This window comes from Neoarius graeffei, chromosome 27 (genome assembly GCF_027579695.1).
Source record: "Neoarius graeffei isolate fNeoGra1 chromosome 27, fNeoGra1.pri, whole genome shotgun sequence".
NCBI lineage: Eukaryota > Metazoa > Chordata > Actinopteri > Siluriformes > Ariidae > Neoarius > Neoarius graeffei.
In genome coordinates this window covers 32,979,138-33,001,293 of record NC_083595.1, presented here as the reverse complement: position 1 = coordinate 33,001,293, position 22,156 = coordinate 32,979,138, and the positions used below count along the sequence as shown (strand labels likewise).

The 22,156-nt window shown below is 46.8% G+C and overlaps 1 protein-coding gene across 3 annotated transcripts in view; it reads left to right on the top strand.

The window, feature by feature from the left end:
* The window catches only part of pamr1a (peptidase domain containing associated with muscle regeneration 1a), a 43,129-nt gene extending 21,523 nt beyond the window's left edge, over positions 1 to 21,606 (top strand). For all 3 annotated transcript variants that reach the window (XM_060911340.1, XM_060911341.1, XM_060911339.1), the window contains exons 8-12: positions 698 to 895; positions 983 to 1,049; positions 1,176 to 1,399; positions 4,099 to 4,430; positions 19,506 to 21,606. In XM_060911340.1, coding sequence (XP_060767323.1) covers positions 698 to 895; positions 983 to 1,049; positions 1,176 to 1,399; positions 4,099 to 4,430; positions 19,506 to 20,048 — 1,364 coding nt within the window. In that variant the 3' untranslated portion in view covers positions 20,049 to 21,606. The remainder of the gene's footprint in view (positions 1 to 697; positions 896 to 982; positions 1,050 to 1,175; positions 1,400 to 4,098; positions 4,431 to 19,505) is intronic.
* Positions 21,607 to 22,156: the final 550 nt, after the last annotated feature.

Below are 22,156 nucleotides of genomic sequence, written 5' to 3'. Positions count from 1 at the left end.
GAAGAAAAGACGCTATGTTGTGAAGGAAAGGAAACACAGGACCAAACTAATAAATATTGGCGGTCAGCGAGCACCTCGGTGTGATCAGCTGTTCGTTTAGCAACAGAATGATGTAACTGTCAGTGCACAGTCAAGGTAAACCTGTAGATGGCAGTAATGCAACACTGTGGATGCCAACTGTCGTAAAACCCAAAAGAAGAAGAAGGTAAACTTGCGCATGCGCACACGGACTTCCTCTGTCTGCTTGACTGATTTATTATTTTTTTTTAGATATGGCAGAAATAAACATATACCTGTATCACAATGACCAAATTTCAGAGGGAACTAAATTTCACCAATTTTATGAAATCGAAAGGTCGTATAGCTTTAAATGTAATTATAATCAGATTTTAAAAAATCAATATGAAGTTAATTAATTAATTTAAAAAAAAGTAATATTTGAAAAAGCGATGTTGTCCAAGCACAGTGAAACAATTTGGGCTGTGTGAAATATGTGAAGTAATCAACATTGATGTGTCAACAGAAACTCCGTTTCACAATCAGCTGCATTTCATCACTCTGTCATTCATTATTTCTTATAACAACACTCTATTGTGTTTTATTCCACATGTTGTCTTACCAAAGCTGAGCTTATCAGCATATCAATGGGTGATAACCCATGTTTAGATTTTTTTCCCACTGTTCTTTGTAAATACAGACACGGACGTCATTCGGAAACAGTGTCCTCCATTATCACAACTCCATCATGGATACACCTTAAAAGCTATTGGCTTAGATGGTGCTGTCAAAAGTGTGGAATTTTCCTGCAATAATTCTTATGTTCTCAGTGGAAACTCCAAAAGAACATGTCAGCTTGATGGCACCTGGAATGGCAGGCAGCCTCAGTGTATCAAAGGTATTTGTCTTTTTGTCATATCACAATACTATGCGTCATTCAGTATTGCCAGACCAGAATAATCATGTTCCAGTGGTTGTGTTACAGCATGTCGGGAACCAAAGGTTTCAAAGCTAGTGCGCCAGAAGGTCTTGAAGTCCCAACTTCCTTTAAGGTACACACATATTGTTTTTTGTTAACCTCCCCATCAAAAAAAAAAAAAAGCCAGTGCAACTAATTACCACTTAATTAAAGATTAATGTACATCCTGAAATGCCAGAATTTATTTATTTATTTTAAGAAAGAGTCCACTGCACAGGCTATACGCTTCCCTCCAGCCTCATGGAAGAGAAAGCAGCACCAGTATAGAGACAGTGCAGGATGAATTACCCACTGGTTTCCACCACCTCTACACAAGCATTGAGTATGAGTGCATCTCTCCTCTGTACCAGTATACTGGAAGTGCACGCCGTACATGTCTAAAAACTGGGAAGTGGAGTGGACAACATTTCTCCTGTTTACCAGGTGGGGGCAGCACACACATACACACATACTCAAGCACAGAGAAGAAGGACTTCATGTTCTTCAGGTTTACGACAGGTATCATGAAACAGCCACATATACAGTATGTATAAGTGGTTGCGAGGTGCTGTGATAAGTGGTACACTAGAAACAGAAGAGATTTGATTGAAAGCCAATTAAAGTCTATAGAGAAATGTACATCAGCCTTTAAAAAAAAAATCATATGTAACCTGCAAACTTAGCTTTTCAAATAAATTTATAAATGTTGCAGGTGAAACAAGCCAAAAGCCAAAAATGACTTAAAAATAACGAAGTGAAATGTTTCAACATTAAAAAAAATACTATAAACAGCAGTAAGCCATAATAAATGAAACAAAATCAATATTTCGTGTGAGATGATCCTTTGCTTTTTTTTTTTAAAAGTAGTCTCAGGTACGAGTGCAGTTTTATGCAGAAATGAGCTGTAGGTTTTACTGAGCATCTTACAGAACCAGCTGCAGTTCTTCTGGTCACTTTGACTGTCACACTCGCTTCTTAATTTTGCACCAAAACCCAGCAGCCTTCATTATGTTTTCTTTTTTAATCCGAAAAGTCCTCTCTTATGTAATACGCTTCTCAGATACAAGCTTTTTTTTTTCTTGTAACATTTTATTTTGTGCTGGAAAATGAACGTTTGGACTCTAAAATGTTTTTGTACTGACTCGATAATGTACAACCCCGATTCCAAAAAAAGTTGGGACAAAGTACAAATTGTAAATAAAAACGGAATGCAATGATGTGGAAGTTTCAAAATTCCATATTTTATTCAGAATAGAACATAGATGACATATCAAATGTTTAAACTGAGAAAATGTATCATTTAAAGAGAAAAATTAGGTGATTTTAAATTTCATGACAACAACACATGGGTGAAAGATCTGGACTGCAGGCTGCCCAGTTCAGTACCCGGACCCTTCTTCTACGCAGCCATGATGCTGTAATTGATGCAGTATGTGGTTTGGCATTGTCATGTTGGAAAATGCAAGGTCTTCCCTGAAAGAGATGTCGTCTGGATGGGAGCATATGTTGCTCTAGAACCTGGATATACCTTTCAGCATTGATGGTGTCTTTCCAGATGTGTAAGCTGCCCATGCCACATGCACTATTGCAACCCCATACCATCAGAGATGCAGGCTTCTGAACTGAGCGCCGATAACAACTTGGGTCGTCCTTCTCCTCTTTAGTCCAAATGACACAGCGTCCCTGATTTCGGTTTGAGGTGTCAGTTATTCTTATATCCAGCTGCTACATAATGTGCCCACGCACACACACACACACACACACACACACACACACACACACACACACTAGATAGATAGATAGATAGATAGATAGATAGATAGATAGATAGATAGATAGATAGATAGATAGATAGATAGATAGATCGATCACAAGCTGGGAAATTGTAATGTTACAACAGCAAGTTATCAGGCATTCAAAAAGAAAAAGACACACTCTACAACATAAAATAGAATTTAGAAGAGAAAAAAGATCCCAAGAACAATCTGACTATACAATATAAAGATAAAAATGCAACGATAAAATATATGTGCTTTGTACATGTGGATGTGCATTAATAGTGTTAAAAACAAGAATTGTGATAAATGAAGAGAATTGTGATAAATGAAGATAACTGAACACTGAATCATTGAAGCCGATGTCTTAAAGAAAGATTCGATAATATATTGAGGTGTACTATACAGAGGCATTCTTTCATGTACAGTAGAGTTCCAGAGTTAGATTCACTACCAATAACTGGTAATAAGCTAGTACAATGTTTTACTCAGTGATAATTAGCTATGAATATATTATTTAAACTTGAGACAAATTTTAGCTCATCAAGAAACATGAATGTATGAATGTCATGTTCTCACAAGATTTGTATAATGTATGCTCCTAACACACCAGGGATGTAACCCAGTATGAATAAATTATATGCATTATTCAGCTTGAATATATAAATGAATACAAATACAGATGAGTAGGAGGTCTACTCTTCTTCTTCTGAAATAACCAGAAATGTTTATATGGCATATGGTTGAGATTAGAGGTGTGGCTCAGAAATGAGATCCCAACAATAAGTTACTGTACATGGATATATAAATTCATGCATATCTAATTACAATACAGGTAGTGACATTGACTTACACCCCTATAGCTGTCTGTCTGTCATCTGCCATCCTTATAGCTGAGGGTCAGCAATCCAGGAAGCCATTAACTAGCTTCCATGAATTCTCTCGGGCGATTATAGCACACCAAGGAGACCCCATCTGGTGGCAGGTGCACATACATACCTCTGGGCAATCTAGAGTAGCCAACTGACCTAATCTGAATGTATTTGGACTGTAAGAGGAAACCAGAACACCCAGAAGGGGACTTGTAAACTCCACACAGAAAGGCCCCAGTTGGCTGCTGGGCTCGAGCCCAGAACCTTCTTGCTGCAAGGCCACAATCCGAACCACTGTGCCACCTACACCCCTGTAGCAAAGTACAGTAATTGTTTAAATCTCTTATCGACCTATGCTTAGTATTAGCCTAAATAGCACAGTCCTTAAAACATTATGTAGTCATTTCGATCAATCATTGAAATTGTTAGTTGGTAGTCGACTCTGACCTTTCATTTTCATTGGAATGGAAATTAGAATTCTTGTTCTCCTTTGCAGTCTGTGGTAAGCTCTCATCCAAACCCCAGAACCTGGCGCAAACTCACTGGCCATGGCATGCAGCCATATATCACCGTCTCCCTGACCACACCAGCCCCATTACAGGGAGAACCAACAGACAAAGGGACATGTTTTCCAAAGATGACGATGACTACTGGCAGGAGAAGGGCATGGAGGACAAGTGGCATCTGGTGTGCAGTGGTGCTTTGGTGAGCCAGCATGCTGTCCTGGTGCCAGCACACTGTGTAACTGAGCCTGGTCAGTCACTGCCTAACAACATGGCTGATCTAAAAGTAGTGCTGGGAAAGAATAAGAGACTTCAGCACATGAAGGTAGAAGCTCACACACCAACACTTTGATCTAATCTCATCCAGGAACATCAGGACGTCATACAGTGGGGTTCAAAAGTCTGAGACCACATTGAAAATCTGGGATTTTTTTTTCTCTTTGGAATAAACAGAAGGTTTTAGAATTTTGAAAATTTTCAAACAAAGAATGTACATGTTCAATGTCTTCAATATTTAATATTCAACTTTCTGCACTATTTCTAGGTCCCAATGTAAATGTATGCAAATGTATTATATTGAAAATGTTAATTACAAACAGGTCAGATTTTCCTTGTGTCTAATCTGTTCCATTGAAGCATATACTCAGATGAGTACAACTGATTTGATCTAAAATGGATTATAAGGTTTTGCACAAACTTGTGAAGTCCACGCCAGCTTGAATGCACACTCTCATTAAAGCAAAAACAGTATGTGCCAAATACCAAAAATATTCAATTATTCAAAAAATATTCAAATTAATATGAAAATTGTTGTATTAAATTAGAAAGAATGCAAAATAGAAGCATTTTCACTTGTGCTTTTAGACTTCTGGACCCTACTGTATACTACAGGATCGAAAGGCCTTAGTGTATTACCTAGGTCATTTCATAACTATCAAAATCGAATACAAAGGAATACCTATTCAAATACATAGCATAAACTCACAAGTGGAAAACGCAGATCCTTGAAACTGAACTATACAGAGCTTGCTCACACATTTTGAATGTTTTATATATATATATATATATATATATATATATATATATATATATATATATACAGCTTCTACAACACAGTGCAGAAAGATAATAGTATCTGCTCATAAGACATAAAAACATGACTTATTTTTGAAGTTTTTTCTCACTTGACTTGGTCGACATCATTGACACCAGCAGCTTAGCACTTTCCATGATGAACTCGAAATCGGTCTTTTCTGGTGAAAAGTCATCCTCAAATTTAATCTTCATTGTCGCCATTTAATCTTCATTGACATCCATTATAATATCTTCTTCCCAGGGTTGCTCAAAGAAATCTGCAACTTTATATGTATTTATGTATATAGTTGAGGATTTCTTTGAGCAAGGTGGTGGAGTGGTTAGCATTGTCGCCTCACAGCAAGGTTCTGGGTTTGAGCCCAGTGGTTGATGGGGGCCTTTCTGTGTGGAGTTTGCATGTTCTCCCCATGTCTGTGTGGGTTTCCTCCGGGTGCTCCGGTTTCCCCCACAGTCCAAAGACATGCAGGTTAGGTTAATTGGTGGTGCCAAATTGACCATGAGTGTGAATGGTTGTTTGTCTCTATGTGTCCGCCCTGTGATGACCAGGCGACTTGTCCAGGGTGCACCCCGCCTCTTGCCCATAGTCAGCTGGGATAGGCTCCAGCTTATCCTGCACAGGATAAGTGGTTATGGATAATGGATGGATTTCTTCGAGCAACATATATACACATAATATATATACATGCATAGGTGTTGAATCAAAAGAATAGATGAGTACAGAAACAAGGGCAGATACTTCTAGACAGGTGTACTGCATGATATAATTATGCAATTAGCAGTTTAGCGTGCTCTGTGGCATGATTAAAAGGACTAGTTAACCTCAATCTTGGATCAAGATGGCAAGAGAAAAGTTGTATGGCTTTGAAAGAGGGCTATTTATTGGGACACAGATGGCAGGAGCTTCAATCAATTGCAACAGTGACTCAAGTGACATCTGCAATTCAGTAAATGGGTTTGGAAATTGTGGTTAAGAGCACACATTCAGTGATTGTGATGCTCATGCATTAGAGTGCTATGTAAGGAAAGCCTGAAGATTGAACTTCAGGTGACTGAGAATGTCGATCCAGGACGTGATCGGGCTGTGAACACGATGTGAAAACACACACACACACACACACGTTCCATGGTTGCATGAAGATATGAGGTTTATCTTCAAGTAGTGAATGTATATTTCATGATTGACCGAAGCAAGCAAGTGAAAATATTTTCAATATGAAAAGATAAACTTCATATCTTCACTCCACTGTGCAATGTTCTTTGCATTATATGGACACATCCACACACACAAAAAAAGCAAGCTAATCAATGAAAAGAGTTTTAATTTTGAACCGGTTTGCCATTTTGACAACACACATCCAGTCAGTGGAAAAACACTGGGAGTGACGTCATCAGAGTGAAATATTGGGAATTATTATACATACAGGACACTTTTCCATGGAATAAAAACATGTATTCTATTCCCTTCTAGCATGCAATATTGTTAGCATATCGCTTACTCTACGTGTATTACATCATTCTACCCAGTGGAGAATGAGCGTTGAATATGGTTTATGATATTGCATGGTTGTCAAGAAAAAATGATGTCATACGTCGGAGCTGATGCGAATATTGAATGAGAATGCTGCGCATTTGCAGAACCACTTCTTTGTTCAGCCTCCAGCGCCCGCAGTAAACTGTCAAAGTTAATTGAAAATGCCATGAGATACGTATTACATATATACATAAGATAAATTTAATATCTTTAAGCCAACGTGTGGTTTTCTTTTTATTATATATGACACATTCACAAACAAAAAGTACCCAGATTTATCAAAGCAACTCATCGATTTCCTCATGAGTGATATATAAAGATTCATGTCACGGTTTTGGTTCTCTATGTCCCAGATGTAGCTCGTATGAAAAATACGAGTGGTGTATTTCCCATTGTGGCAGCGGGGGCGTGGTCAAGCGCCGGTCTGTGACAGGAGGGCGGAGTCAGGGAAGGTAAGTGGCAGAATCACTTCACCTGAGAGCAATTAACCTGTGTTTGTGTGTCTTCCCAGTGACCGCGCCCTATATGAGGAGGGAGAGTGAGAGCGGAGGTAGCTCATCTCCAGACCAGACGACGGTTGTGTGTGGGTGTGTATCTGAGTTGGAAGTTGTTCACTGAAAAGTGTAGCAATAAAAGCCATATTTACAAACCTCATCTCTGTCCTGCCGTCCTCTGTGCTCCACCCCTTCGTTAGAACTGTTACAGTGGTGCCGAAACCCGGGACCTGGAGCACAGCAGCCTCTCAGCCCCATGGAGTCCTCCCCGTTCGCTGAACTGATCCACGCCCTCGCCACAGCCCAGCAAAGCCAGCACCAGGCGCTACTCACCCTCTGAAAGGAGCAAGAAGAGCGGTTCGAGGCCCTGGTGTTGGCCCAACAAGAAGATCGCCAGGCGTTCCGGCACCTCCTCGCGTCGGTGGGGCCCACCAGCGCTCCTACCGCGGGCCCATCTACCCTCACCGTCACCAAGATGGGCCCGCAGGATGACCCCGAGGCGTTCATCACGCTCTTTGAGCAGGTCGCCGAAGCCTCGGGGTGGCTGATGGAGCAGCGCGCGGCGCGCCTCCTCCCCCTGCTCACGGGAGAAGCACAGCTGGCCGTGCTACAGCTCCCCGCCAACCGCCGGCTGGCCTACGCGGACCTCCACCGGGCCATCCTCCAGCGCGTGGGGCGCACTCCAGAACAGCAGCGCCACGTTTCCGCTCGCTGCGCTTGGAGGAAGTCGGCCGGCCGTTCGCGTTTGGCCAGCAGCTCCGGGACGCCTGCTGGCGGTGGCTGAGGGCCAACAACTGCGACACCGAAGGAATCCTCGTCCAGGTGGCGCTGGAACAGTTCGTCGCTCGCTTGCCAGCAGGAACTGCGGAGTGGGTCCGGTGCCACCGCCCGGCGTCGCTGGATCGAGCAGTCGAGCTGGCGGAGGACCATTTGGCGGCTGTCCCGGCGGCAGGACAGCAGATGGCATCTTCTCTTCTCTCCTCTTCTCTCTCTCTCTCTCTCTCTCCCTCCTCCTGTGTCCCGTCCTCGCCCCATTCCCCCTCCGTGGAGGCGGGGGCCGGCACCCCCCCAGCCAGCCCGCCGCACCTGCGGTGCCCTCCCGTTTCTCCCTTCTGTGTCTGTCTCTCCCCCACCTCAGGTGAGTGAGCCCCAGATCACCGGTGCAGAGGGAAAGCCCGGGCCGGTTTGCTGGCGCTGCAGGGAGCTGGGCCACCTTCAACAGCAGTGCACAGCAATGGAAGTGGGCGCGGTGGTTCGGATCCCCGATGCGCCAGAGGCCGCCCTCGATCGGGCCGGAGCGTATCGCATACCGGTGAGTATCCAAGGGGCTACATATCAGGCATTGGTGGATTCTGGCTGTAATCAGACCTCAATTCGCCAAAGCCTGGTTCAAAACGAGGCATTGGGGGGAGCACAAGGGGTGAAGGTGTTATGTGTGCACGGGGATGTTCACAGCTACCCTTTGGTGTCGGTCCACATTATTTTCAGAGGGGAAAAATTTATAGTGAAGGCAGCGGTTAATCCTCGCCTTACCCACTCTCTAATTTTGGGGACTGATTGGCCGGGATTTCGGGGTTTAATGACACGCCTAGTCGAGAGTGGGTCCTGCCAATTGACAGGGGGAGGTCCCGGTGTCGCTTTGGCGGGAGCAGCTGTCACAGAGCCGTCTACGTCATCTCCGCGTCAGAGTGAGGAGCCGCCGGCTCCTCCTCTCTCTATTGGGGAATCCCTCGCGGATTTCCCCTTAGAGCAGTCGCGAGACGAGACTCTGCGGCATGCGTTTGACCAAGTAAGAGTAATCGATGGTCAAACGCTCCAGCCGAACGCCACCCCGTCCTTCCCCTACTTCGCGATTATGAAAGATAGATTATACCGAGTGACGCAGGACACTCAAACTAAAGAGCGCGTCACGCAGCTTTTAATTCCGAAGAGCCGCCGGGAATTGGTATTCCAGGCGGCTCACTTTAATCCCATGGCTGGACACTTGGGGCAGGATAAAACACTAGCCCGAATAATGGCCCAATTCTATTGGCCGGGGATTCGCGGCGATGTCCGTAGGTGGTGTACGGCATGCCGTGAATGCCAGTTAGTGAATCCAGCGGCCATTCCAAAAGCGCCTTTGCGCCCTCTACCGTTAATCGAGACCCCATTTGAGAGAATTGGGATGGATCTCGTCGGGCCATTAGATCGGTCAGCACGAGGGTACTGCTTTATATTAGTTCTGGTGGACTATGCCACGCGATACCCGGAAGCAGTGCCTCTGCGCAATATCTCAGCACGCAGTATTGCAGAGGCACTCTTCCGCGTCATCTCCCGAGTTGGAATCCCGAAAGAGATTCTGACTGATCAAGGCACTACGTTTATGTCACGAACACTGCGCGAACTGTATGGGTTATTGGGGATTAAGCTGATCCGCACCAGCGTGTATCACCCACAAACGGACGGTTTAGTGGAACGATTCAACCGCACCCTCAAAAATATTATTAAGAAATTCGTAAGTGAGGACGCACGTAACTGGGATAAGTGGCTCGAACCCTTGCTGTTCTCAGTGCGAGAGGTCCCCCAAGCCTCCACGGGGTTCTCCCCGTTCGAATTATTATATGGGCGTAAGCCGCGCGGCATCCTGGACGTGCTGCGGGAAAATTGGGAGGAGGGACCTTCACAAAGTAAGAACGAAATTCAGTACATTATGGACCTGTGCGCAAAACTCCACACGCTCACCCACCTAACTCAGGAGAATTTGCGGCAGGCCCAGGAACGGCAAGCCCGCCTGTACAACAAGGGTACGCGCCTTAGAGAGTTCACACCGGGAGATAAGGTACTCGTACTGTTGCCCACGTCGAGCTCCAAATTGATCGCCAAGTGGCAAGGACCCTTTGAGGTCACACGGCGAGTCGGGGACGTCGACTATGAGGTGAGGCGAACGGACAGGGGTGGGGCGCTACAGATTTACCACCTCAATCTGCTTAAACTCTGGAACGAGGAGGTCCCCGTGGCGTTGGTGTCGGTGGTTCCGGAGAAGGTGGAGCTGGGGCCGGAGGTTCAAAAGGGAACATTGGCATCACGTACCTCTCCGGTCCCCTGTAGAGACCACCTCTCCCCGACCCAACTCACGGAGGTCGCCCAGTTGCAGGCCGAGTTTTCGGATGTGTTCTCGCCCCTGCCCGGTTGCACTAACCTCATAGAGCACCACATCGAGACGCCCCCGGGGGTGGTAGTGCGTAGCCGCCCTTACAGGCTACCCAAACACAAAAAAAAGGTGGTTCGGGAAGAACTTCAGACCATGCTCGAAATGGGCATCATCGAGGAGTCCCACAGTGACTGGAGCAGCCCGGTGGTCTTGGTACCCAAGGCCGACGGGTCGGTCAGGTTTTGTGTGGACTATAGGAAAGTCAACGCGGTGTCTAAATTTGACGCTTACCCAATGCCTCGTATTGATGAGCTGCTCGATCAACTAGGCACGGCTCGCTTTTATTCGACACTGGATTTGACGAAGGGATATTGGCAGATCCCCTTGACTCCACTATCCCGAGAAAAAACGACCTTTTCCACACCGTTTGGGTTACACCAATTCGTCACACTTCCGTTTGGGCTGTTTGGGGCGCCCGCTACGTTTCAGCGGCTGATGGATCGGGTCCTCCGCCCCCACGCCACCTATGCGGCCGCCTATCTGGATGACATCATCATATATAGTAATGACTGGCCGAGGCACTTGGAACACCTAAGGGCCGTCCTTAGGTCGCTGAGGCGGGCGGGTCTCACAGCCAACCCAAAGAAGTGTGCGATTGGGCGGGTGGAAGTATGGTATCTGGGCTTCCACTTGGGCAACGGGCAGGTGCGTCCCCAAATTAATAAGACCACAGCGATTGCGGCCTGCCCGAGGCCCAAGACCAAAAAGGGGGTGAGACAGTTCCTGGGGCTGGCTGGCTATTATCGTAGGTTTATACCTAATTATTCGGACGTCACCAGCCCGCTGACTGACCTCACTAAAAAGGGAGCGCCAGATCCGGTCCAGTGGACGGAGCAGTGCCAGCGGGCTTTCTCTGAGGTAAAGGCTGCACTGTGTGGGGGGCCACTTTTACACTCCACTGACTTCTCTCTCCCTTTTATGTTACAGACGGATGTGTCGGACAGAGGGCTGGGGGCCATTTTGTCCAAGCAGGTGGAGGGGGAGGACCGCCCGGTCCTTTACATCAGCCGGAAGATGTCAGTGCGTGAGGGGCGCTACAGCACGATTGAGAAGGAGTGCCTGGCAATCAAGTGGGCGGTCCTCGCCCTCCGTTACTACCTGCTGGGGCGCCCTTTCACCCTCTGTTTGGACCATGCGCCCCTCCAGTGGCTCCACCGCATGAAGGATGCCAACGCGCGGATCACCCGTTGGTATCTGGCACTCCAACCCTTCAACTTCAAGGTGGTCCACAGGCCGGGGGCGCAGATGGTCGTGGCGGACTTCCTCTCCCATCAAGGGGGGGGGAGTCGGCTGCAGGCCGGACGGGCGCCCGGCCTGAGTCGGGCGGTGGGGGTATGTGGCAGCGGGGGCGTGGTCAAGCGCCGGTCTGTGACAGGAGGGCGGAGTCAGGGAAGGAAAGTGGCAGAATCACTTCACCTGAGAGCAATTAACCTGTGTTTGTGTGTCTTCCCAGTGACCGCGCCCTATATGAGGAGGGAGCGTGAGAGCGGAGGTAGCTCATCTCCAGACCAGACGCCGGTTGTGTGTGGGTGTGTCTGAGTTGGAAGTTGTTCACTGAAAAGTGTAGCAATAAAAGCCATATTTACAAACCTCATCTCTGTCCTGCCGTCCTCTGTGCTCCACCCCTTCGTTAGAACTGTTACACCCATATTTCCCATTATATAAAATATATTTTATATATATACACACATATACACACACACATTGTAGCACTTCGTATGGGTGGGTGGAGCACAGAAGGACAGCAGGCCAGAACTGAGTTCACAAAACTCTTATTTTCACTTTTCAGTGCAATTTAGCTCTACCAGCCACACACACGCACACACACAAGTCATCTGCTTGGGGAGAGAGCTTTCTTCCTCTGCTCTCTCTCCTTATATAGGGCGCGGTCACTGGGAAAACACACAAACACAAGTTAATTGACATCAGGTGCAGTGATTCTGCCACTTACCTTCCCTGACTCCGCCCTCTGGTCACAGACCAGCGCTTGACCACGCCCCCGCTGCCACATACCCCCACCGCCCGACTCAGGCCGGGCAGCCATCCGGCCTGCAGCCGACTCCCCCCCCCCTGAGGGGAGAGGAAGTCCGCCACAACCATCTGCGCCCCCGGCCTGTGGATCACCTTGAAGTTAAAGGGCTGGAGTGCCAGATACCAACGGGTGATCCACGCGTTGGCATCCTTCATGCAGTGGAGCCACTGGAGGGGCGCGTGGTCCGAACAGAGGGTGAAAGGGCGTCCCAGCAGGTAGTAGCGGAGGGCGAGGACTGCCTACTTGATGGCAAGGCACTCTTTCTCGATAGTGCTGTAGTGCCCCTCATGCACCGACAGCTTCCTGCTGATATACAGCACTGGACGGTCCTCCCCCTCCACCTCCTGGGACAAAACAGCCCCCAGCCCTCTGTCCGACGCATCCGTCTGTAACATAAAGGGGAGAGAAAAGTCAGGGGAGTGTAACAGTGGCCCCCCACACAGTGCAGCTTTCACCTCAGAGAAAGCCCGCTGGCATTGCTCCGTCCACTGGACCTGATCTGGTGCCCCCTTTTTAGTGAGATCAGTCAGCAGGCTGGTGACGTCTGAATAATTTGGTATAAACCTACGATAGTAGCCAGCCAGTCCCAGGAACTGTCTCACCCCCTTTTTGGTCTTGGGCCTCGGGCAGGCCGCAATCGCTGATGTCTTGTTAATTTGGGGACGCACCTGCCCATTGCCCAAGTGGAAGCCCAGATACCGTACTTCCACCCGCCCAATCGCACACTTTTTCGGGTTGGCCATGAGACCCGCTCACCTCAGCGACCTAAGGACGGCCCTCAGGTGTTGCAGATGCCGCGGCCAGTCATTACTATAGATTATTATGTTATCCAAGTATGCGACCGCGTAGGTGGCGTGGGGGCGGAGGACCCTGTCCATAAGCCGCTGGAACGTAGCGGGCACCCCAAACAGCCCAAAAGGAAGTGTAACAAATTGGTGTAAGCCAAATGGTGTGGAAAAGGCTGTTTTTTCTCGGGATAGTGGAGTCAAGGGGATCTGCCAATAACCCTTTGTCAAATCCAGTGTCGAGTAAAAGCGAGCCATGCCTAGTCGATCCAGCAACTCATCAATACGAGGCATTGGGTACGCATCGAATTTAGACACCGCGTTGACTTTTCTATAGTCTACACAGAACCGGACCGACCCGTCGGCCTTGGGCACCAAGACCACCGGGCTGCTCAAGTCACTGTGGGACTCCTCGACGATGTGCATTTCAAGCATGGCCTCGAGTTCTTCTCAAACCACTTTTTTCTTGTGTTCGGGTAGCCTGTAAGGGCGGCTGCGCACTACCACCCCCAGGGGCGTCTCAATGTGGTGTTCTATGAGGTCGGTGCGGCCGGGCAGGGGCGAGAACACGTCCGAAAATTTGGTCTGCGACTGGGCAACCTCCGCGAGTTGGGTCGGGGAGAGGTGGTCTCCACAGGGGACCGGAGAGGTATGCGATGTCAATGTTCCCTTTTGAACCTCCGGCCCCAGCTCCACCTTCTCCGGAACCACCGACACCAACACCATGGGGACCTCCTCATTCCAGAGTTTGAGCAGATTGAGGTGGTAAATCGGTAGCGCCCCACCCCTGTCCGTTTGCCTCACCTCATAGTTGACGTCCCCGACTCGCCATGTGACCTCAAAGGGTCCTTGCCACTTGGCGATCAATTTGGAGCTCGATGTGGGCAACAGTACGAGTATTTTATCTCCTGGTGCGAACTCCCTAAGGCGCGTACCCCTGTCGTACAGGCGGGTTTGCCGTTCTTGGGCCTGCCGCAAATTCTCCTGGGTTAGGTGTGTGAGTGTGTGGAATTTTGCGCGCAGGTCAATAATGTATTGAATTTCATTTTTGCTCGGGGAAGGTCCCTCCTCCCAATTTTCTCGTAGTACATCTAGGATACCGTGCGGCTTACGCCCATATAATAATTAGAACAGGGAGAACCCGTGGAGGCTTGTGGGACCTCTCGCACTGCAAATAACAAGGGTTCAAGCCATTTATCCCAATTACGTGCGTCCTCGCGAACAAATTTTTTAATTATATTCTTGAGTGTGCGATTGAACCGTTCGACTAAACCGTCTGTTTGTGGGTGATAAATGCTGGTGTGGATCGGTTTAATTCCCAATAACCCATACAGTTCGCTCAGTGTGCATGACATAAATGAGGTGCCTTGATCAGTCAGAATCTCTTTGGGCTTTCGACTCGGGAGATGACGCAGAAGAGCGCCTCCGCAATACTGCGTGTTGAGATATTGTGAAGAGGCACTGCTTCCGGGTATCGCGTTGCATAGTCCACTAGAACTAAAATAAAGCGGTACCCTCGTGTTGACCAATCTAATGGCCCGACGAGATCCATACCAATTCTTTCGAACGGGGTCTCGATTAATGGGAGAGGGTGCAAAGGCGCTTTTGGAATGTCCACTGGATTTACTAATTGGCATTCGCAGCATGCCGTACACCACCTACGGACATCACCGCGAATCCCTGACCAATAGAACCGGGCCATTATTCGGGCTAGTGTCTTATCCTGCCCCAAGTGTCCAGCCATGGGATTAAAGTGAGCCGCCTGGAATACTAATTCCCAGCGGCTCTTTGGAATCAAAAGCTGTGTAATCGGCTCCTTAGTCTGAGTGTCCAGCGTCACTCAGTATAATCTATCAATCATAATGGAGAAATAGGGGAAGGATGGAGTGGCGTTTGGCTGGAGCGTTTGACCATCGATTACTCTCACTTGGTCAAACGCATGCCGCAGAGTCTCATCTCGCGACTGTTCTAACGGGAAATCCGCAAGGGATTCCCCGAGAGACGGGCAGCTCCTGGCGCATCGGGGATCTGAACCACCGTGCCCACCTCCATTGCTGAGCACTGCTGCTGGAGGTGGCCCAGCTCCCCGCAGCGCCAGCAAACCGGCCCAGGCTTTCTCTCTGCACCGGCACTCTGGGGCTCACTCACCTGAGGGGGGGAAGAGACAGACACAGAAGTGGGAAACAGGAGGGCACCGCAGGTGCGGCGGGCCGGCTGGGGTGGAGCCGGCCCCCGCCTCCGCGGTGGGGGAACGGGGCGAGGACAAGACACAGAACGGGAGGGGGAGAGAGAGAGAGAGAGGAGAGGGGAGAAGAGGAGATCTGCTGTCCTGCCGTCAGAACAGCTGCCAAATGGTCCTCCGCCAGCTCGATGGCCTGATCCAGCAACGCTGGGCAATGGCACTGGACCCACTCCGCGATCCCTTTGAGTAGTCGGGTGATGAACTGTTCCAGTACCACCTGATCAACGATTCCCTTGGTGTCACGGTTGTCAGCCCTCAGCCACCACTAGCAGGCGTCCCGGAGTTGCTGGCCACACGTGAATGGCCAGCCAACTTCCTCCAGGCGCAGAGCGCGGAAGCGCTGTCGGTGTTGTTCAGGGGTGTGCCCCACACGCTGGAGGACGGCCCGGCGGAGGTTCGCGTAGACCAGCCGGCTGTCTGCGGGGAGCTGTAGCGCGGCCAGCTGCGCCTCACCCGTTAGCAGGGGGAGGAGGCGCGCCGCGCGCTGTTCCACTGGCCAGCCCGAGGCCTCTGCTGCCTGCTCAAAGAGCATGAGGAAGGCCTCGGGGTCGTCATGCGGGCCCATCTTCGTTAGGGTGAGGTGGGAAGGGCTCGCGGCGGTGGACGTGGTGGACCCCGCCGACGCGAGGAGGTACTGGAATGCCTGTCGATCTTCCTGCAGCGCCAGCACCAGGGCCTCGAACCTTTGCTCCTGCTCCTTCTGGAGGGCGATTAGCACCTGGTGCTGGCTCTGCTGGGCCGTGGCGAGGGTGTGGATCAGGTCCGCGAAGGGGGAGGACTCCATGGGGCTGTTCTTCTCTGTGCTCCGTCCCGGGTTTCAGCACCACTGTAGCACTTCGTATGGGTGGGTGGAGCACAGAAGGACGGCAGGCCAGAACTGAGTTCACAAAACTCTTTTATTTTCACTTTTCAGTGCAATTTAACTCTACCAGCCACACACGCACGCACACACACAAGTCGTCTGGTTGGGGAGAGAGCTCTCTTCCTCTGCTCTCTCTCTTCTTATATAGGGCGCGGTCACTGGGAAGACACACAAACACAGGTTAATTGACATCAGGTGTAGTGATTCTGCCACTTACCTTCCCTGACTCCGCCCTCCGGTCACAGACCGGTGCTTGATCATGCCCCCGCTGCCACACATATATATACACACAGTGGTGTTTGAAAGTTTGTGAACCCTTTAAAATTTTCAATATTTCTGCATAAATATGACCTAAAACATCATCAGATTTTCACACAAGTCCTAAAAGTAGATAAAGAGAACCCAGTTAAACAAATGAGACAAAAATATTATACTCGGTCATTTATTTATTGAGGCAAATGATCCAGTATTACATATCTGTGAGTGGCAAAAGTATGTGAACCTTTGATTTCAGTATCTGGTGTGACCCCCTTGTGCAGCAATAACCACAACTAAACATTTCCGGTAACTGTTGATCAGTCCTGCACACCGGCTTGGAGGAATTTTAGCCCATTCCTCTGTACAGAACAGCTTCAACTCTGGGATGTTGTTGGGTTTCCTCATATGAACTGCTCGCTTCAGGTCCTTCCACAACATTTCGATTGGATTAAGGTCAGGACTTTGACTTGGCCATTCCAAAACATTAACTTTATTCTTCTTGAACCATTCTTTGGTAGAACAACTTGTGTGCTTAGGGTTGTTGTCTTGCTGCATGATCCACCTTCTCTTGAGATTCAGTTCATGGACAGATGTCCTGACATTTTCCTTTAGAATTCGCTGGTATAATTCAGAATTCATTGTTCTATCAATGATGGCAAGCCATCCCGGCCCAGATGCAGCAAAACAGGCCCAAACCATGACACTACCACCACCATGTTTCACAGATGGGATAAGGTTCTTATGCTGGAATGCAGGGTTTTCCTTTCTCCAAACATAATGCTTCTCGTTTAAACCAAAAAGTTCTATTTTGGTCTCATCCGTCCACAAAACATTTTCCAATAGCCTTCTGGCTTGTCCACGTGATCTTTAGCAAACTGCAGACGAGCAGCAATTTTCTTTTTGGAGAGCAGTGGCTTTCTCCTTGCAACCCTGCCATGCACACCATTGTTGTTCAGTGTTCTCCTGATGGTGGACTCATGAACATTAACATTAGCCAATGTGAGAGAGGCCTTCAGTTGCTTAAAAGTTACCCTTGGGTCCTTTGTGACCTCGCTGACTATTACACGCCTTGCTCTTGGAGTGATCTTTGTTGGTCAACCACTCCTGGTGAGGGTAACAATGGTCTTGAATTTCCTCCATTTGTACACAATCTGTCTGACTGTGGATTGATGAAGTCCAAACTCTTTAGAGATCGTTTTGTAATCTTTTCCAGCCTGATGAGCATCAACAGCGCTTTTTCTGAGGTCCTCAGAAATCTCCTTTGTTCATGCCATGATACACTTCCACAAACATGTTGTGAAGATCAGACTTTGAGAGATCCCTGTTCTTTAAATAAAACAGGGTGCCCACTCACACCTGATTGTCATCCCATTGAAAACACCTGACTCTAACTTCACCTTCAAATTAACTGCTAATGCTAGAGGTTCACATACTTTTGCCACTCACAGATATGTAATATTGGATAATTTTCCTCAATAAATAAATGACCAAGGATAATATTTTTTATCTCATTTTTTAACTGGGTTCTCTTTATCTACTTTTAGGACTTGTGTGAAAATCTGATGATGTTTTAGGTCATATTTATGCAGAAATATCGAAAATTTTAAAGGGTTCACAAACTTTCAAGCACCACTGTGTGTGTGGTGTATTAGAGAGAGAGAGATTATAATAGGGTTGCAAATGTACAGGGAGATGCATGTTTTAGAGTTCAGTAGTGCAAAAAACACACACACTGGTCTACAGAGACGTAAAAAACAGGGAGGAAGGTCATTTGAGTTAAGTGTGTGAGTGCACCAAGAGAATGGTGCAGAACCTAACACTTAACCCCTACAGATGCAGTCCAGTTTTTGCTGCCGTTGTTTGAGTTCACTTGGCCCCTTAGAGGGAATCATCACTGCAAATCAGTACAATTTGTTCACCTTTATCCTCTGATAAATCATTACTATCATCATTGGAGTTGTCTCTTTCAGGATGTCAGTACCCATCTACAGGGCACAAGGGCACAAACTGGATGGTTTGATGTGTATTAAATTATGTCATTGAACATTTTGGGGAGATTTTCTACCAACTTGATAGACAGCACTCTCCACCAGTATCCAAAAAAACCCCCAGCTGAATGCTATTTCCAGCCCTGTGATGACCTGGCGACTTGTCCAGGGTGTACCCCGCCTTTCGCCTGTAGTCAGCTGGGATAGGCTCCAGCTTGCCTGCGACCCTGTAGAACAGGATAAAGCGGCTAGAGATAATGAGATGAGATGAGATGCTATTTCCTTAAATTTGCTTTTGTTTTTGCTGCCATAGCAACAACTAACATTGCAACCGAGATAAGATCTGCATTGCCATCCTAGATTTGATTGATGTGATGGTCTTGCTATTGAAGTGTCTCACCAAAGATGATAAAAGAGAGCTTGATGAAATGGCCACCAAATCCTTTCTTTGTAAGTTGTTGCTATAGCAGCAATTGACACTTTAGAATCCCTTTGAATAAATCTTCTTCTTTAAATACAATCAATATCAACTTGTTTCACCCTCAACAGCTTTAATAGTTTTTTAGAAATAGAATGCCTTTATTGTCACTGCATAAATGTACAATGAAATTTTGTTCCTCATCGGAGAGCAAAGCCACTGCGTACCGCCACTCTTGATCACTTCAGCCCAAGGCTGTCCCAGGTTAACCTAACTGCATGTCTTTGAACTGTGAGGGAAACCAGAGCACCCTCACACAGACACGGGGAGAACATGCAAACTCCATACAGAAAAGTCCCTGTCAGTCGCTGTGCTCGAACCCAGAACCTTCTTGCTGTGAGGCAACAGTGCTAACCACTTACACCATCGTGCCACCATGCCACTGTACATGGTATGATTTCCTCATGATCTGGAGCCTTGACATCTCCTGCCTTCTTCTCTACAGGTCTCAGAGATCCTGATTCATCCCAGCTATGGTTCTATTGGGTTTGACTCAGACCTAGCTATACTGAAGCTGGTGGAGAAGGCGAGGATCAGCGAGTTTGTTTCCCCTGTGTGTTTGCCTCGTCTTCAGGGAGGGGAGCTAACTGCGAACCAGGCCTACATCACTGGCTGGTCTGCAGCAAGAAAGCATGAAATACACTCTCAAGTGGCACAGACTGGAATGATTGAACTAACTGATGTGTTGCAGTGTGAAAGACAGTTTGCAAAACAAGGGCTTCACAACAGCATTACTGATAATATGTTGTGTGGGAGGCAACACCCAATCAGTTCCAGCAGAGTGTGTCCTGCCAGATCAGGCGGAATCATACTTGTACCTACTGCACCACAGCACAGGAGAGCAGAGGAAAGTGTTTCTGAGTCTAGCTGGGAACTACTGGGCCTGGTGAGCTTTGGCTACAATCTGCAAAACTGTAATCCACACTTATACACTGCTTATACACGAGTGGCCAACTTTAAGAACTGGATTGAGAATAATATAAAGTAGAATACTGTATTTCTTAAACATACAGATGTGACAAATCAGGTCATGGACAATAGTGATGACACTCACTGACTGTACATGGTGTGATTTTATAAGTTATGAGCTGGTGATGTCAGGTGATATTGAAAGGTGTCTGGAACAATACTAATACTTAAAAGATGGTGCTGTACAAATTCCGACATGGTCTGGATCCAAGTTAGCCTTTAAATCTTTATCTAAAAAAACAAAAACAAAAACAGAAAGCATTTAACACTTAATAATATCTTAAAATATATACACAGGGGCAGCCATGACCTGAAGGTTAAAGAAGCAAGCCTTGGGTGGAAAAGGGTCGCCAGTTTGATTCCTGGGGCCAGCAGGAAAAATGTGAGGGGAGTTGAGTGAATGAACAGCACTTTCCCCTTCCTCTGTATCATGACTTCATGGCTGAAGTGCCCTTGAGCAAGGCACCTAACCCCTAACTGCTCCCCAGGTGCTGTAGCATCGCTGCCCACTGCTCTGGGTATGTGTGTGTGCTCATTGCTCACTTGTGTGTTCAGTGCTTCAGGTGGTTAAACACAGAAGAGGAATTTTACTGTGCTTGAGTGTACATGTGACAAAATAAAGGTTTCTTCTTCTTCTTCTAAACATTATCTTAATTTTTTTATAGACTTCCTTGTCATTTTGTCTTTAGGCAAAGTATCGAACACATAGGAATTTCCTTAGCACAATCATGAATCATAAGGGCATCAGTGCAAGCCTGTTATCATGGTATAATACTGTGTTTTGCCAAACTTGTTTGTATCTTCACATGCACAGGCAAGTCTTTTTTCCCTAATCGAGGGCATTCTTTATATATCTTTTAACACTCATATCCAGCTGGTTTCAACTCCTACAGTTTCAGGAGCATTTTCTTCTTATCCACTGCCCATTCGTTCAGATCTCAGGTTCTTGATATATTACAAAGGCATGCTTGGATTTGCCAGATGTCAATAAGCTCATCTTTCGTGTCTGTGTATGATCCACACAGTGCTTATAGATCTCATCCCATGGTTATGTGACTGTTGCCTGGATCAATAGTCCAATTACATACAGACCACCTTACATTTTCATATTAAATAATGAAAATCAAATAAAAAACAGAAACTATGGGGAGGCCTACAATCAATCTAAAGCAAGAGGAGACAAATTTTCTTTCTCACAAACAATTGATTCAAATTGCACTCCTGAGCCTGGCAATTTAATTGAAAGGACAGACAACAAGAATACCAGTTTAACAAGTGCGTATAGTAATTCAAAGCAAAAACCAATAATGAACAAGATTTTATTTAAAAATTAAAACAGCACATGTGCAAGCTCTTTTGTTTAATCATGTCCTCAGGCCCAGAGCCTTTTCACAAGCCAAAGCCGATAATGTTTTATTTCTGATCCTTAAAAATTAACGTCAACCCCAATGATTAATGCTTTCAAATAGGCATGAAAGAAACTGGGTAACAGGATTCAATATTGTATTTTGTACCATCATTAATCATTACAAGTTTAAACCAAAACATACGGCAATAAAACTTTTTTTTCCAACCCACTCCCTTTGTTTGTATTTTTTACTCAATAGAATAATAACGTGTCTCACACGAAAATTACTCTCAAAATATTTATTCTGCAGAATGACTCAAAGGGTGTGAAGATGAAATGAGAATTAAGTTGTGGTGTTAGATGGAGTCATTTCTAGACTTCAAAAGAGCTTAATGCTGATGTAAATAGGCACTATACGATTAGGTGTAGTCATGAAGGATCAAGACCACTTGCATGTCTATGCATATGTGCATGTGGAGGACATCCTTTATAAAAGTGGCAAAGCAAGAAAAACTGTTGGAGAAAGTTAGCACACATGAAAGACAGGAGTGGTTGAGTCATGGAATATAAATGGCATTACTGGTTTAACTAGTGATAAGGCTGTATGCATGTAGGGTCATGTTCAAGTGTGAATGTTGTCTATTGACTTTTTTGTTGAACCACCACATGAAAAAAAGCAATATTTTTTACATTTAGTAGTGTATATTTTTCAAAATAATACAAGATCTAGTTGCATCTATGTCAAAATGGGGTCCAGGGACTCCCAGGGATTTGTAAAA